Raw genomic sequence first — 18,637 nt, forward strand, 5'->3', positions numbered from 1 at the left:
AGATATATTGACGAGAAAATTAAATGTGAAATATTCTTATGAAATTGTTTCTAAAACCAATTACTGAAGTTCACTTGAATGTCTTCTTATTTCATCAAACCAGTGTGTGTTAACCCCCCCATGAAATCTTTCCAGGAACTGAGACGGCTGAGGGCAGCTCGGGTCCTGCCCACTGTCAGGTTTCCTCCCGATCAAAGCTCAATATACAGCAGAGACATGACTGGATCAGTCTGCCTCTGTCTTCACACTATCTGCTGTGGCAGCACAAAGCTGAGTACATGTTACACATCTGCCGCACATTTTTCCAAATGGAGAAAGCCAAAGACACAGCTGCAGTTAATTCTGTCTATGAAGTAGTTCTGGTGATCACATTGGTTTTCAATGTATTCTTCCTTTATGGTCTCTGGTATCTTTGTTTAAACTCGAGGACAGACCCATGGGGTGTTAGTAGCACCTGGTGGTCAAAGTGGGTATTACACAATAAAATGCATTTTGTAACACCGACCTTTGTAATGAAAGACAAAAGAACACAGTTCACATAACAGGTACAGGAAATGTGACCCGAAAGCAAGCTGGTACAAATGGAGGCAGTTATGTCAGTAAGTAAAACAGGTGAGAGATCAGGTGACTGACAAAGCAGGAAGTCATGCTGAGGATGAATGGCTGAATGGCAATCTTAAAGCAACGATTTATTTAAGTTAACTGTATCAGGAATAAAGCTTTGAGTTGTATCATCTCATTTTATAAGGGCATCCCAGACCATACACTCACAAGAACAAGTAGAAAATCAATGATAAGATAAAAATGCCAGAGAAATTAAGTTGTTACAGACAGTAAGAATGAAAGACACAGAAAAAGAACAAAAAAGAATAAAAAAGGATACAGAATAAAATCAACTACATATACATGCATTATATACAAGAGTATCAGAATACAATTGGCTTGGGAAAGGACATGGTAGAAAAATATATAACACAGTAAAAAATATGGAATATTGCACAAGATATTTACATAGATGGACATGAGAAACCGAAAACATAGATTAGAAAAATTATCAGATTGTAAGGGAATAATCTGTGCCAGAATTTGTTGGAAGGAGCCCTAAACATAAAAGATTTGACAGTTTTCTTGGAGACAAAGAAAACAAAGTTTTATGTGGATGTTTAAAATGAATGAGGAGGGTTGGAGAAGTTATCAGACCAGGTATGCCATATGTCAGACTCGTGGATCCTGGTGGTGAAAGTGGGTGTTTCACAATAAAATGCATGTTTTGACTCGTGTTGTGTTCAAGGAAATAAGCTGATTAGAAAACTAGAACAGTGACAGTAAAGATATAATAAGACATGTTCATATTGAGAGAGTGAGCTCTGATGTACCAGTTTGATTAGCAAGAGAGAAAGCTGCAATATTTTATATCACATCGCTATGTGCACTGACGAACAAATCAGTCAATAAATCAATACATTTTAGGTGCATCACAGGTGAAAGAATGTTAAGTTTGTGTGGCATGTCAGTGCTACTTTAAAACAGCACTTTCTTAATCATTGTGTCTGCAATGTATGGTGTCATTTATAGAGAGCGACATAACAGGGCGCACATACACACACACACACACACACACACACACACACACACACACACACACACAAGCCAGCTGTAAACGAGGGCCTCCCTTTTGAGATATAAATACAGCTGACATGTGACTCAAATACAAGATTATGGATGAGAAGCAGGTGGTGGTTGTGGCAGGATCACAAGACTCTGCTGGCACAAACGACACAGAGAGCTCAGAACATACAGGATGTGAGGTCATGTGAGGCCTCACTGGGTCTCCAAAGACAAATATGTGTCAGCATTAAAATGGGAAATGATAGGCTACTTTGACTATACACACACACACACACACACACACACACACACACAAAATACGTGAAGACCCTCATTGACGTAATGCATTCCTTTGCCACTAGCCCCAACCTTAAAGTCTCTCTAATCTGTATTTTTATAAAGTGTTGTATTAATGACAAAGTGAAAACAATGTGAAAAGGATTGCTCGTAGAGATGACTTAACATCAGCTCCCCTCGGTTTTATTGAACTTTATAGCCACTCAGCAGATTGGTTAGCTGTCTGGACCACAACTCTTCTAGCTCATATTCAGCCACACAAGGCTCCTGTTTTCAATGAAAAAGCTCTAAAAACCCACAGCATACTACCTGCTCAGAAACAAACAGCAGAAAGACACAGTTTGGTGAATGTAAAGATGCATTTATCAGGTTAAGAACCAGATATTTCCCTCAGGGGTTGGTAGAGACCAAAGGCAAAGCTAAGAATCAATGTTGGTCTTAAAATTGCCAACTGGACAGAAACAAATGATGCATACTCACGCATAAATTTGGCCACAAGAGGGCACTCTGTCCACAAAAATATACCTGTGTGTACCTGTGATTTGCCATTGAATTTTTCATTTCCAATGTTCTTATGAATTCTTTTCATTTTCAGTTCTAACTTTCAATTTAACATTTTCCAATGAACCTCTTCCATACAGTTCAGTTTCCATTTCACATGCTTTCCTTTTGTTTTGCCTTATTCCATGTAACGTTTGTCATTTTGACCTTTCATGCAAATTAGCATCTTAACTATTTTAAGGTTCAATTTCAATTTTTAATTTCCTCTTTTTGTAATAGTGGAATATGAATGATTATCCCTAATAGAGCCAAATGATCATTTATTTGTTTGTTTCTGATGATTATTTTATCCATAGATAAAATTATTCTCCACAATACTGACTTTTTGTCATTTTACCTTAGTGTTATTTATATTATAGCTGGTCATTTAATCAGCTCTCAGATGTAAGACACCTGCCTGGTAGACTGCTTTATGATTCAGGAATGGCTTACCATTCAACATAATCAACAGTATCATTTAAGAAGTAACATGATGATGAGCATTTTTAATTCATGCTACATGAAAAGCTGGAGGGTATTTTTGCAGATACAGCAGGATTGTGGTGTAAACATGGCTGCCACAGATGGGAAAGAAAACAGAAAACCCTTCAGTGTTGCAGTTCCCAAACATTCCTGATGTCTTCAGATGACCTTATTGGGAATTCTCCCATCAGGCCCCATTCCAAGCTGGACAGCTGCCATGAGAATCAGGCTTCTTAAAATCCAGAGTGCCCCTTTGTTAAACTTTCCAGCATTTCTTAGCAGCCAACTTTCTAAGTGTCTTGACATCTGTCTGTCTGTCTGTCTGTCTGCCTGTCTCTCGCCCAGTGCTTGTATTAAAAAGGAAGTCTTTTGCTGGAAATATAAAGCACGTTCAGATGATGCAGTGTGATTTCTAGTGGCCATACTGATGATTCACAGCGACAGCAGCTGGGCTGTCCTGAATGATACACAGCACAGGTAAACTTTTCAAAAATGTATGTGTGCACAGAAATGTGGACTCACAAATGTCACAGATCACCTAATTTCTTACCCCAAATGTATATTCATATTTAAGGTATCTATACCTATTTTTTGGCCATATATCTTTCTTAGGCCATTTGCTATATTTATCACTTCCAATTGTGTTGATCACCAGAGCTGTAAATAACCCACTCAAATGGCATATCCGCATGTTCAGAATGTCATTGGCTATTGGAAGCTTCAGTCATCTGCCAAATTGTTTGCAATTGGCTTGATTTTCACATGGAAGGAGAGAAGGAGGCACTCCTGTTCAATTAGACTGCTATGGGTTTCTCTGGTTACTACGCTTCATGTAGCAGTTCATGATGGTCAAGTGTAATTTGAAACCTGAGACTCCACAGATAGTGACCGTCTGTTTCTGGAAGTTGTAATGTGGGAAACAGGGAAGACGAGAACACTGCCTGCTAATTTGAAAGGAGAAAACATTTTTTTGTGGATTATTTTCATGTTTTGGACTAAATATATTTACATCATAGTCAGAGTGTTACAGATCTGTGGATCAATGAGAGATGTGAGTTGCCTCAATGTTGCAGGAATTTTAAAACAATTGTTTGTCTGCTGTTGCTGTTTATTGTTTCCCTGTTATGATTGTATCTTGAAATGTTTTGGATCAATCGATTCATGAGAATCTTACCCGTCAAATGGTGACTAATATGAGTATAAATTTGCGGGTAGCTTTTGTGTCAACAGACAGGAAGAAAAATAAACAATAAATTGATGATGGCCTGCAGGTGGGCTAGCTAGCCAGCAGTCCAAATTCGTCCAACATTAGTCGCCTCACCATCTCACTGCTACTAGCCTCAGTGTTCAGCTGTGGATTCACAGACCTGAAACATCTGCCCATGGTTCACTGGCTGATGCTGACGATCCTGAATCACTTTCTGTGGTTGGTGGTGAAGGTTGACTCCTCACAAAAAATGTCCTTAAATCCATAACTGCTAGTAACTGGTTCGGTAGCTGGTTAGCAACCTCGCTTACACACAAGACAACAACCCCTGATGACAGTGTTAGGGCCTACAGACCATGACATCTGCTCAGTAATAAAGCTTTGATCCATTGATTTGCAGTCCAGTCAGACAGCCTAATGGGAAAGTTATTTTAAAAACCTTAAAGATTCTGTACTTTTGAGAAAACATTCAGGACTGGAGGTCAAGAAGCCGGTCCCCACTCTGCTGTTCTACTTAATCCAAGTATGAATGCTAAGTTTCTACATTTTTAAACTGTTGATATGATATAGGGAGAATGTGACACCTGAAGTAGTCAACAGATAGAAGACATTAAGATTAGAACATTGCAGCTGATAATGGATCTTCTGACAGCAGGAGAGTGGAAAGTCTCAACGTGGGAATTCTCACACTGCTAGACAGGAGATGGAATTTTCTCTGTTGTGCCAGAAATCCATCTGATCATCTGAAAACCAGATCATCGATTGTTAAGCCAATTAATCACCCCAAAGCTCTGCACAATAAATGGCAGAAAGCAAGCCGGATTATAAAATGACTCTGAATTCATCCTGTGTTTGCCCGTCTTTAAAGCCAGGCCGTGAAGAGTTTCCCTTCTAACCTCATTACACAACATTACAGAGTTTAATGCACCAGGCCCTTTTTTCCAAAGAACAGTTTGACATGCCAAAGTAGAAAAAGCACAGGTGCAAATAATGAAATTAATGATGGTTGAATTCCATTTAGCTGCTTCACTTTCCTGGTTATGGGGATGCTACGTCACTGTCATGCTAATACCAGCTTAAAGGAACACTTGAATACTTTGTTTTCCCTACCATCACATCCAAATAATGCAGGAATGCAGGGATAAGGTGTGTCTCTCATGTCCGTCATATAAACAACACTGCATTTCTTTCCTTAGAGAGAGAACAGACTCTAAAGGGTTTTGCATAGTTTTATCTGCAAAGAATTTTAAACATGCAGCATTCACATTATTGAAGTGGAATAATAAATATGAAAGTATAATGTGGCAAATATCCAACTATTTAAAATGATATTAACAATGGTAATCCCACACAACACAACCTACATTTCAGATTGCAGAGACTGTAGTCTATTGTGCTTCAATCCAGATGTGTTCATAGCATTATGTGAAACTACCATAATACAGTGCAGTAGAAACTTACCAGTAGTAATCCAAAATGACTACGGTGTCACAAGCCAAAATTTATGGCAATGAGAAAAGAAAACATATCTTTTAAAGAGTGAAGAAATGCAAAGACATGCTGGTGTGCTTCATGTCCACAGGTGAATTCCCAGCAACCACTGTCCTCAGCTATAACCAAAAATCAACCTGTAGATTGGCATGTAGATCAGCTTGTAGATGGGAAATTTCAGTTGTTCCTTCAAGTTTGAAAGATTTAACGGTGCTAGTTGGAGTTTTCAGTAAAATCACAGGAGGAGCCATTTTTAAGGATTGTCTGTTAAAGGAAGCATTAATCAGAAAAGTCTCCTAATTTTAATGGCAGTCGAGACAAAGCAGAAAAACAGGGCTAAAGCTAAGTGGTTGGGCTCTGATTCCTCCAGCCATCTTGGATGGGAATCTGTGTGTATTATGTGCTAAAAAGGCTCAAACATGTCTCTGTTCATTTAGCAGGTGTGTGAGAACTTGAATCCTCTCTAAACAGAGAGGTCGTCGGCTCTCGTTCGGCTGCTCGTTCCGCTGGTTTTGCTGAATCTGCGTTTATCCTTCTGACAGAGCCCTCCATTCGGGCACAGCAACAGCCCATTTGGGCTGTCATTTTGGATCAGAGGGCAGCTGATCTCCCTGCGCTCAGGACTGTAGCAGTTGGTGTCGGTCAGGTATTCTTCTTGGATCTGATTGTTATTTGGCTCCTGCCACCCGGGCGAGTAGCAGCTCATCTGGAGGAGGTTCGCCTCCTCCACGGCAGCGGCCATTTTGTGCTTCTCTGTGGCCATGTTCTCGGAGTTTTGTTGGTTAGCTAGACGGTGGTTAGGGAAAGGGAGGGGCAGGAAGTGCGAGGAGTCAATCACACACTGGTTGAAGTCTGGAGGCGGGGTTGACGGTGGCGGAGGAGACAGAGAGAGCTGTCGGGACACCGAGGCGTTAGCGGCAGTGACGGTCTTCCTTGTGAAGAAGAACCGCCTACAATGAAGAGTTTTGGCCAGTTAACAGATAAAATCTCACCATGAAGAATTAGATCAATGAACATAATGATTGAACACAACTGACTTTTTAAACTGCTTGATGTACTTGAAGTTGACTATTGATTCCCAGAAGAAGTGGTTAGTCACATTTCAGGCCTTCATGGGTTTTTATCATACAGTTTGGGTATTTTGTTTAATTCCAGGAAGTAAAAGCTGGATCACCGAAGGCTTGAAATAGTTGCAGGACTCTGTACATGGGAAATGCACTTTAGATGTTGCAACAATTACATCTTATTCTACCTGACTAATACAAAGAGATTTTCTGCCCACATCCACCACAGGATCATGCTACTAGTAATGCACCTTTTAACCTATTAAATAGCTACTCCAACTATTTGGTATTGTTTTCCCATGAAGTTTGGGGTCAAAATTGATGCACCGAGGCCGAGACATCCTGACTTTCAGTCTCTCGCTGAAAACACTCTTCAGTTTACGACAATACTCTGCACTCTACATTAATGCAACCAGCAGTACCTTTTCATCAGACCTTTCCTGCCTGGTAAATATCTTTCAAAGTCTCTTCCCACAGCCAGGGGTGGGGCTTGCGGACAGGCAAGTCAGGCAATTGCTTGGAGCCCCCTGCCACTAGGGGGGCACCAGTCTCTTATTTACAACAACAATTATTGATAGACCTGGGCTTTCAGGGACCTCTGTTGGTGTTGTTCCTGGACCTCGCATTGAGAACCACTAATCTATTTTTTCAGTATTCATGTCCCGTAAATTGTGCATTTATGTGTGCAAAAAACACTTTTTTGCGCCGTGCATGGGTGGGGTAGGGGCGTCAGGGATTTCTTGCTTGGAGCCCCAAGAGACCCTAGCAACGGTACTTCCCACAGCTTTGTGTTACACAGGCTTTGTGTTACACATTTTAAGTCCTCAAACCCATTCCAAGATGACCCTGATAACATCATGAGATTTATTTAGTCGTACTTTAAAGCTCTGCTGGAGCCACAGACAACATTAAACTCTTTTCTTTCACAGGCTGAATAATCCCACTCAGGATGAGTAAATTGACTTTTATGTGTAAAATTGGTGGAGCGCCCCTTTCCCTAAAAACTGTCTATTCATTACTACAGACAGTTTAAGTTTTAACATTAATTTCATCCTTTTTAAAGGCAGCTGTTGGTTTTTATTTATTTCGGTTGAGCTTTCAGACTTGAGTATTTAGTCGCCTTCACTTTTTGATCAAAATGAGATGATTCTTGCTTGTTCAGTTATGAAAAGGATCTGTGAATGCTTTTTTTCTCATGTGGGAATCACCTGCAGTGCCACCAGTATGCTCTTTTAAACTCAAATGTCTCCCATGGATTTGTTGAGGAATACAGTTCCTACCTGCAGCAGTGTCTCCAGGCCAGGTGATGCAGCTCGAGCACACTGAGGACCAGAGAGACAGCTGACACAGCCAACATGAACACTATGAAGACGTTTTTTTCCGTCGGTCTGGAGACATAACAGTTCACTGGATGTGGACATGGCCAGGCCTGAGAGACAGGGAATAACACAGAATATGACTTTGTGATCTGAATGTAATGTTTTATACATTGAATGAATTGCTCTAGATTTCTGGTTTTACCTTGCAGACATACAGAGGATTGAGGAAGATTCCATACAGGAAGTACTGAAGACATAAAAACACCACCTGTGTGGATGTCCGGGCACAGTCAGCAGTTGGGTAAGAAGAATTCATTGTATACTAATTGTACTTCTGCCAAAACTTTACATCTATAGCACATTTGGACAATGTAATTAAAGTCAACAGTAAGTGCGGAAAGCAAGCAACAAATTCAAAGCTGTATTTGTACTGTATGTTTGTTTTTTGGCAACTTAAGGGGCGCAAGAACTGACCTCTTACAGCACATTGCTATTTTTTGGCAAACATGCCCGCAAACAGTTTGCTTATTCACACATCTAGCAGGCATAGAGCAATATTATTAATAGTCATGTTTCTGGTTCCCTGATGAATGTAAGTGCAACATTCATTCTACTTTTCGCTCTTTCGCTGCTAAATCAGCGGTTTTCACCAGCTAGATACTAACTTTGTGACATTTGGTGCTGGGCTGGTAGTGTAGCCTGTATCAAACATGGATAGGTTTATAGATTTCTGAAGAGCCACTGTGAAGCTCAGTGGCTCTCGCCATTGCCATTTCAGCAGTGCCAAACTCCTGGCTATTCCAAAAATGGACAAGGGGTGGAGCGTGAGTGGAGTTTCAGCTCTGGAAGTTGTTGCATGTGTGAAAACAGGTGCCCGCTGCTGCTAGAAATGAGTACTGAGACTGAACCATACACTAAATGTGCCACAAAACCACAACAATTAGCTAAAAGAGGCTAAAAGCTCCATAGAGCTAACAGTAGCAGTAACAGTAGCATGTACCTCCATGATGCTTCGAATCAGTATACTCAGTATGTAGGTCTGTAGCAGTGCTCCCTTCAGACGGACTCGACCTGATGATATACCTTCTCTTTTTTCCTTTCCTTCATCCTTCTCTCCTTTCCTCCCCTGTTTCTCTCCTTCCCCTCCTCCTTCACCTCCTCCTGGGTCCTCCTCTCTCCCTCCACCATCTCCTTCCTCCTCCTCTCTGCTCCTCCTCTTCTCCTCTCTGCGGACAGTGTGCATAGCGTGGCCCATGTAGATCAGACTGGGAGTGGACACAAACACGATCTGGAGCACCTGGGAGGACATCAGCAAGATTTATCATTAAGAGAAATTAAAGTAGAAGCAAATAAACATAAAAAAAAAATAAGTGATAGCCTACCATGGAGTATATGCAAATTGTGGTTAACAGATTAAAATAGTCATAATAACTAGTATGGTCCTTTAAATCAGCTGATATTACACCCAAACCTTCTATTTCCATTATTTTGTCTCTGCTTTCATCACATCACGTGTCACTGAGTTGTGTATATCATACCCAGTATCGTATATGTGCTATAGGGAAGGCTCGGTCATAGCAAACGTTCTCGCAGCCCGGCTGTTCGGTATCACAGTCAAAGTCCTCCTGTTCATCTCCCCACGATGACTCGGCAGCAGTCCCGAGCACCAGGATACGGAAGATAAACAGGATGGTCAGCCACACCTGTGGAACATGAACAAGACAAACAAAAAGATATATCAAACCTTCACAAACAATCATATGAAACAATAGTAGACACCATAATGAAGGTGGTTTTGGATAAGAACTGCTGTAAGAAAATTTAAAATCTATTTAGAAGTACACTTTAAGTATTTGTTAGATACACTTTAAATTGAGCACAAACACTACTTACTTTTCTAAATTTAAGTTATATGTAATACGTATGTATTATTACATTTTGACCTAGGTTCACATGAAGGTTTTATTTTAGTAGTGTCTTACTGAGCTCATACTGTCAGTTATTCGTCTCACCTGCAAATGCTGCTCATGTGTTTTGTTTCAGTCATCAGGGATAATAAAGTTGAAATGAATGGTACAACTGGCTAAAAACTGAATAATGCATGAGGAGAAATTAAGGGGCTCTCATGATATGCTTCTAAAACTATGAATTTAAGATGGGATGAATTGTTATTGATATTAATTATTAGAATTGATGTTAAATGTTACTTTAGTTTACTTCAAAGAGCTAATTGTAGCATGAGCATGAGCCAATTCGGTGAGAGCCTAATGAATAGGCCCACGGACTAAGGTGCTTTGTGTGCTCCCTCCATGTTGCTGACACTGTTCTGTCCTCTTTGATGCTCTGGTAAGACAAACCTGTGGTTTTTATCATCACTTGTCTTTTTATTGTTTGGGAAGCATCTGGGTAGATATTGTTCTTTTTTTAATCACTATGATTAGAATAACTCTTAACACACTAATAACACTTATTTTTGCTAAAGCTGGATGATGATTGAGTGTCAGCTGGTGCAGGGGTAACAAAGGTGTCAGTTCAGAAGGGCAGATTTGTAACAGTGTTCTGTTTGTTTCCAGGCTGGCTGTCAGTTCTTTTAACATTGTTTATCTAACTGCTCATCTTAGGGTTGATGTTATATGGTTTAGGGTACAGTCACAGGTGTGGTTGGTGTTCTGGGGGTCCACTCACTGTTGACTGGGATATGGTTTGTCGTGTCGAGTGTGTATCTGACTGCAGCTAATCTGACACACTGATGGAACCATCATCTTAATAGTTTTGTGTACATTTACGACTGTGTCCTCAATGACCAGATTTTGGAAAAGACTGTTTTAATGACTGCTGTGCTGTATACTGGCGTTAACTGTTGACCCCTCACTCTTCTTAACTGGCCGTTCGGGACTGGAAGTGATCAGTGGCTGCTTCACCCACATGCACCGCTCTTCTAGGTAGTGTGGTGATTTTAGTTGAGGTGTCGATTTTTGTGTGTGTTCTTTTTTTTATTCTCCCAGTGCTCCACCAGTGGGTGCTTGATTGCACAGCCATGGTACAACTGTCCACTCCTTTTCTTTTCTTTTCTTTTCTTTTCTTGTTAGAGTTTTACTAAACAATCCCCCCCATGTGTAAGTTAAACTATTAACTCCAGGTATTTGACACCTTTAGGAGTTACACAATGATTTCTTCAGTGGTTGTACAATGTAAATTAACAGACCTACAGGGCATTGACATAAACTTTATATCTGTTTATTATGAGAGGACTCTAGGAGAGAAACCAGAAGTCAGGACACACAAAATAAACAGGATGATTTGGAAATAAAGTTTTATTTTGAGTGTGTTTACATCTGTTTATCTTTTTCCAGCATGTGTAGAGGAAGTCTGACTGGTGCCGTGCGATGTGTGCAGTGTGTGCATGCATGTTTTTGTGTTGTACCTTGCCGACAGAGGTAGAATGCTCCTGTACTTCTTCCAGGAAATTTCCCAGCAAACTCCAGTCTGCCATGACCGATTACAGGCTCACAGGTTATCTCTCAACTCTGCAGGTGCAAGACTCACCTGAGGAACAGACAGCACACACAGGTTTCATGTCTGCAGCAGGGTCAGGTGTCATCTGTTGCATTCAGGCTTCACAGTTTCATTCATGGATTACTGTAAGTTGTATGTGTGATGTATATCTTCAAACTTTTATATGCTCAATACATTTTGGGACTTATTTTGTGTAAAACTGGATTTATTTGTTATTTTTGGTGCATTTCTCTTCTCTTTCTTTCTCTTGACTATTTCCCACATATCCAACAATGCCTTTCAACCAAACTCAAAGTAACACCTGCTTGGCATGTGAGTGTGGTTAGCAAATATGTGTATATGCGTGTGTTCTGGCGTAATCTTGACACTATGACCCCCCCCGCCCCCCCCGACCACATTAATATAAGCGTCTGTGCCCATGTCTTAGTTTAGCTTCGCTCTCGGTTCCCACACTCGCCTCTGTCTGTCTCTAGGGAAGGAAAACTAGATGTCGACTGTAAACACAGTCTGTGTCCTTCTTTCGGTCACTGTGGACATGTATGTGTGTGTTTATTATGCAATTTGTGCTGCTGCTATTTTTTATCAATACAAACAAGACTAGAAGTCTGAAGATGGCTTGTAGTTCCTCGAGGCTTCATGTTCATTGCACACAAACTATATGAAAGTTAGGGCTAGGGTTACTTTTTTGATTCTTGGAACTTGTAGTGACTTTGAATAAGTGTTTTTTAATCCTCAGTAATGTTCATGGTATCCTGGCTGGTCTGATCCACATTATGTCTGGTGTTTGCGACATAAGAGAACTTTCTCATAGCTTCCTCATAGAGTTGTGACATTGTGTAAGCTGACTTGTTTTTAACTTTTGTATGAATCAATTTCTGTTGCCTGCTCTTGTCTTTTTCTGGCATTCAGATGAACCTGCAGAGGTTCTAACGCTGTCTGAGATAGATAATCGAACATTCAGGAAACTTCGAGATGCAATTCTTAATACTTGGTGCTGAAACAACATCATGCATCCCTTTAAATCCGGCACAGGTTTTGCTCGTCTGCTGCAGAACAGTAACAAAATACAGCTAAAATACAACTAATGGTTAAAACTTGAAACCATACGCAGTCCAGCGCTAGGCATGATGGGAAATGAGTGGTGTCATTACAATATGTAGCAGTGCAACACAAGGTCTGCATGCCTGTCCTGGAGCTGCTGACATTGTCCCTCAGTGAGCTGGTAGCTGAGGAGGCTAATGCTAAATTGACCAAGTACTCGCAAGCTGGGAGATTATAACAACTGCAGAGTGACAGTGTTCTGCCATCATTTCAGCAGTATGTGGACGTTCCCACTAGAAGGAAAAACATTTTGGATTTGTGCTACGCTAACATTACTGATGCATTTCTCACCCACTGCACTGACTTTTTCCCCTTTTTAAACTTCATTAATAACTGTACTACTTTCAGCCTTCTTACTGCAACATTCAGTTCAGATTCATCATCCAGACTGTCATAATGTCAGATTTAAAAAAATCTGCCTGCAGGGAAGAAAGACATAAAACCACAAATTGAGAGAATTTACGAGTTCATTATCAGATCTGGAATTTTTTTTTTTATTGCCCGCTATTTATTAAATATCTGTGAAATTCCCCTCCCTTCCTGTTTTTCTGAAACCCAAAGGCTTTGAACAAACCGTGTGTGTGTGTGTGTGTGTATGTGTGTGTGTGTGTGTGTGTGTGTGTATGTGTGTTTATGTATTTCACAAGTACTCCTACCATCATTAATAACAATATTACTTCCTTGTATAGACTTTCGCTTGACCTTTGTGAATGTGTGTGTGTGCGCGCGCGCGCGCGTGTGTGCATTTGTGCCCATTATCCAGCACTCAGTATTGTTCTGCATCCTGTCTTGATAGCGGGCACACACACACACACACACACACACACACACACACACACACACACACACACACACACACACCTCGTTCTCTTTCCTCTGCTGCTTTACAATAATAAATGATGAAGTGTTGACATTGCTCAGACTAAGTTTTTAGCATTAAGTTCACATAATAAAAATGTGACATGACTCAAAAACAGGGAGTTTGTTTAGAAACAAAATAAATAACTAATAACTAACTACAACTAATAAATGAATCAAACATTTCCATCTTTCACTCCAAACTTGGACTACACCTGTTGCTTGAGAACATTTTGTACTCACTAAAGCACTTAAAAATCTTTCATAAACAACCAAACTAGCCCATTTTTCCTGCAGTAATTCCTGAAATGTCGGCTCCTTCTTGACCAAAGCCACCCTGCCTGTTTCCAGTAGTGGAGGAAGAATTCAGATCTTTGAGTACAAGTACTAAAACTGTGAAAATACTCCGCTGCAAGTAAAAGTCCTGCCGTCAAAACCTTACTTAAGAAAAAGTGTTGATCATCCAAATTTACTTAATTCATTCAAAATCAACACATCTGGGGATACATGGTTTTCACTAGACAGGAAAGGTATGAAAAATGTAGCCTGAAAAGTAACTTGTAACTAAAGCTAAAAAAAACAACAAATATTTGCCTCTGAGATGTAAAGTAAAGTAGTACTTGAGTAAATGCACTTAGATTACATTCCACCACTGGCTGTTTCAGAGGAATTTTCACCATGACAGAGATTAAAATTAACAACAAAATGCTGAACAGGTGAAAAATGAAATACTTCAAATTTGTGATATTGAATATTTGAGTAAATATTTAGGGACTTCATCTGAAAATCGGAGCATAAATGTCTGAAGACCAACTTGTGGGCAGTATGTTGTGTTGAAGAAACCACCTGATGGACGCATACACACACATTACCTGATTTAGGATACAGATGCAGGGAACGACAGCAGACCTAGGAAAATCTTGACAAAGCTGGTAAAGTGGCTACTCTCCTTTTCCTCAGCAGCTATTATTGAGGAGCCTTTGAGCAAGGCACTTCTTCCTCCTCCACTAATCGTCAGCAGCCAGCAGCAGATGTCCAGATTTTTTCCAGGCGTTTAAGGTGTATTACTGCCTTCTAGTTGCGAGTTTGCAGAGAGTCAGATGGCCAGAGAGTCAGACAGATGAACAAATGTACAAAGAAATGCTGAAGTGAGTTCACTCAGCTGAGTTGTTGGTGAGACAGTCAGTCCAGCAGCAGACAGATGAGAGCAGATTGTGTCCAGAGGTCTGAACTGAAATATGTGTGAGACTGAAGTTTGTACCAGCCTTCTTCTTCTCCCTCTCTCCCTCTCCCCCTCCCTCACTCTCTCCCTCCCTCCCCCTCTCCATCGTCTCCGTCTACAGCAGAGGAAGTGGGTTCGGTGCCTCGCTGCCTGCTATTCAACTCTTATGTATGTGCATGTGTGTGTTTCTGGTGTCTGGCATCTAAAGGAAGTTAGATATTGTATTAGGACACAATGGATGCAGGTCTCAGTCCCAGTCCATTCTTCTGTATTTGTCTCTCTTTGTGTCTCTGTTTGGTCACTTTATTGGTGTGACAGAGTACAAAGTTAAATTTAAAATCCAAAAACAACACTGTAGACCCTCCATCCTCACTGTGTGTCTTGAGCACAACTAGTTTCCATGATAGGTTTCTCGAAATTTTTGCAAATTTCCAAAAAGTCAGCAAGCCAATCATCAAATAATTTTTGTTTCCATCAACTCTTGCTAAATACAGATAATTAATCTGTATTAAGATGGTATTAATTACAGCATATCAGTTCTAATAATAGTGCATCGCCTACTTTAAAGAACAGCAACTCTTCTGTAACTCATCACAGTCATTGCTGCCTTCCACTTAAAGGAATAGTTTGACATTTTGGGCATATGCCTGTGCATGTTTTTATGAGTTAGATAAGATGCCACCTGCATATCTGTTCGGTTGTAGTGGTTTGAGGAAACTCTGGACATTTGTGTTTTGTGGAGAGGTGTTGGGCTGTGTTTTTGTGTAATTACTTTTTTTGGCAGAGGCTGGCCGTGGCTTTCTAGGTGGCAGGGAACTGGCTCCTTCTCAGCTGGAACTTATCTTAGTCAGCACAGTATAAAGACTGTGGACTGCTGAAGACTTGTAACCAGATTGTTTCCGCTACTCTGTGGTATTGTCGACCAAGCTTACCAGTATTTATGAATGCTATTATCATCCAGTGTTTGCTTTTCTAGTGTTCTGTTGCCAGTGATTAATTATTTGTGTCTCTGTTTGCTTCTCTCAGATCAGTGAGTTCACCTGCATCCATCTCCAGTCCCAGCGCCTCTGCCACCAAGACGTCCAGCCTTGTGCCTCCGTCTGCCTCACGCCTCCAGTCCTCTACCACCACCACCTTGCTCCACCTGTGCCTCCATCACCACGTGCCCACCAAACAAGTACTCTCTTTATCTGAGCACGGTGCTCTCTAGCGTATCTTGGAACTGTGAATCCCCTCTTACCATGTGCCTCACCTGCTGTTCACTGGTCTCCCTGCTATAAGCTACATACCACCTTACATATTCAAATAAATTCCTTTTACCCAGTTCCCTGTCAGCGTGTCTGCTCTTGAGTCCTATTCAAACCCAAACCTTAACACTGGTATGTATAATGGTACAGCCAGCAGCAGGCAAGTTTGGGGATGCTGTGTGCCAGACTATTTGTTGGACTGGCGCAGTGACTTCCTGTTGTCTCTGTGAGTTCACTGCTCAGAGTCAAGTAATCTAGTTTTATTACCTTTGGACAGTGAGGCCACCTGTTTCTCCTGCTTCCAGTCTTTGTGCTAAGTTAACCTGCTGTGGCTTCATATTTATCATATAGTTATGAAGTGGTGGAAATTTCACCATTAAAATGTGCAATATGTAAGAAATTTGGTTTAAAACATTCAAAAATAACTAAAATTATTAACAGAATGTGAAGAAGTAATGGTTTTGACATTATGTTAAAGTCTATTTGTGTTGTAGAGATATGTACTTAAGTTAGCATGCTAATCAGCTAGCCCAGGCCTGTCCGTTCTCTTGATACCTCTTTGTACCTCAAGGGGGAGGTCCGGTCCCTCTCGCTCCTCTCCCGCTTCACACCTGTCCTCTGTGCTCTGAGCTCCTAGTCTGGCCAGAGTTAGCTAGTAGGACTGCTAGCTGCACAACTAGTTAAAGGCAGCTACAGTTAGCAGCAGTGAATGGTTATGCTGATTCTATGCAAAGTTTTTGCAGTCCTCTAGTTTTATTTTTTATTTTTGGGTGTGGTCAAGGTTTATAACCTATAGCGTGCGCGCTACTCACCATACAAGAAGGGTCACACAGTGTCAACTTTTTTTGTTATTAATGCAACATCTTTTCCAGCCAAGTGACACGTCAGGTTAAAAAGTTCTTGTATCCATTCAGTTTTTAACTTAAAATTCCAAATGGACATATAGAATAACTTCTGGCCTTTCCAACAAGCACAGCTGTAAATTGTGTTGAAGCTAGTGAGGGATCATGTTGTCTGGCTGGTTGGTCAGTGCCCCTGCAGAGAGCTGGGATACTGTCATTTAGGTATCCCTTTCCTTTTGTTGTTTCATTTCTGGTCACTGTTACTCAAGTTCACTTCAGTTCAATTTCAGGTCTCTTATTCAAAGTTAAGTTCAATAATTAGCTTAAAATAAAGAAACAAAGCACCAAAGTAATAGGTTGTAATGCTTAAAATGGCATCTTTATGCAATTAAAATAATAATAATAATAATGATAATAATGCAACATGTCCTGTAAGTCGCTGCAGGGTCTTGTTGCCAAGTGCAGTAAAGTGACAATCGTTCATGACTGCAAGATGACAGAGGGGTTAAATATTGTGACAGACTTTTTCTCGAGGCTTGTTTAATCAGCATGGAGAATTTGCGGAGGCTGTGACTTTTTTCTGGAGAACTTGTGATTGTGATAGTTTCCTCCAGGCCTTTGAGTCTGTGTGTTGCAGCGAAGAACAGAGTTCCTCTCGATTCATCTGAAACAGTGGTTACACCATGTGACACTTCAGAACATGGCGGTGAGCAACAATACATAACCAGAAGCTCTTTAGTTTCCAGCAAATGTTTGCAAATTGATTGTTTTATGTTGAACTGTGATGAGGACGTTGACTCGTTTGTCCAAATACGTTGTGGGTCTCTGTAATACTCAAATAACACTGCTGCGAGTGGTTAACAATGAAACAATGCCATTCAGCTTCACTTCAGAGGAGTTTCATGAAGTTTAGAAAGCACGTCTCAATTTGATACTCACCACACCACAACCACATTAATTAAAATGAATACAGTGTCCTTCCTCAGGGTTTAACGGGGACATTAAAACAGTGGAGAGCTTCAGATTCAAGATAACTTGGGTAAAAGCCTTCCTTCTTGCAACTCATGACCTTTTCATCAAAGCTGAACTTTTAAACAACAATTTACACTTTTCACAAAGTCCACAGCATCTCCAGCATCGACAATCAAGGCTTTATCTTGTTCCAAACAGCTTCAGGTGATCAGAGCTTGTGCCAGCCATCACAACAAAACTTTGTGTGAAACAATCTGTCCTCCTGAGGTGAATCTGGATTCTTTGATCCACCAAATGTGTTGACATTATTTAGTTACTTGTTATACACTCAGTCAGTTGAACATGCAGATATTAAATTATTTGATCCACTTAATATTCAAACATGTGATATTTGAGGACCAGGGATTTAAAACGCACTTAAACTTTGTTGATATTTGTCCTTTTTTCTATTGACTCAGAGCAGGTTAGCGGTGATGCTAACCCTGCACCCCTAAAGCTGATTCTGCTTCCTGTTTGTGGTTCTTATTAAATTCAATCAATCAATCAATCAATCAATATTCCTTTATTTGTCCCGCGAGGGGAAATTTCAGAATACAGCAGCATCAGTAAAGATTAGTAAAGATTAATATAAGAAGTGCAATGCAGATTAGAAACAAAACAGTATATACAAAAGAGTGAGGATTTAAATAAAAATAAAAAGAAAGAAATTGTAAAAAAATTGTAAGAAATTGCAGATCGTATTTACAGATTGTTATGTACATGTATTATTGCACAGCTTATTGTCCAGACTATTGCACTGATTACTTGGGGTTGTTTTTATTGTACAATCTGACAGCTGCAGGGAGGAATGACCTGCGATACCGCTCTTTC

At 40.4% G+C, this 18,637-nt stretch overlaps 1 protein-coding gene across 1 annotated transcript; it reads right to left on the reverse strand.

Moving 5' to 3' along the window:
- Positions 1–5,350: 5,350 nt before the first annotated feature.
- LOC143328683 (gap junction alpha-5 protein-like) lies at positions 5,351–14,753 on the reverse strand. Its single transcript, XM_076743962.1, has 7 exons — positions 14,357–14,753; positions 11,434–11,555; positions 9,548–9,712; positions 9,010–9,306; positions 8,212–8,277; positions 7,971–8,119; positions 5,351–6,576 (listed from the first exon to the last, which is right to left on the reverse strand). The coding sequence occupies exons 2-7, from the start codon at positions 11,500–11,502 to the stop codon at positions 6,090–6,092; spliced, it is 1,233 nt and encodes a 410-aa protein (XP_076600077.1). The 5' UTR covers positions 11,503–11,555; positions 14,357–14,753; the 3' UTR covers positions 5,351–6,089.
- Between the last annotated feature and the right edge of the window lie 3,884 nt (positions 14,754–18,637).

Source organism: Chaetodon auriga, chromosome 11 (genome assembly GCF_051107435.1).
Source record: "Chaetodon auriga isolate fChaAug3 chromosome 11, fChaAug3.hap1, whole genome shotgun sequence".
NCBI lineage: Eukaryota > Metazoa > Chordata > Actinopteri > Chaetodontiformes > Chaetodontidae > Chaetodon > Chaetodon auriga.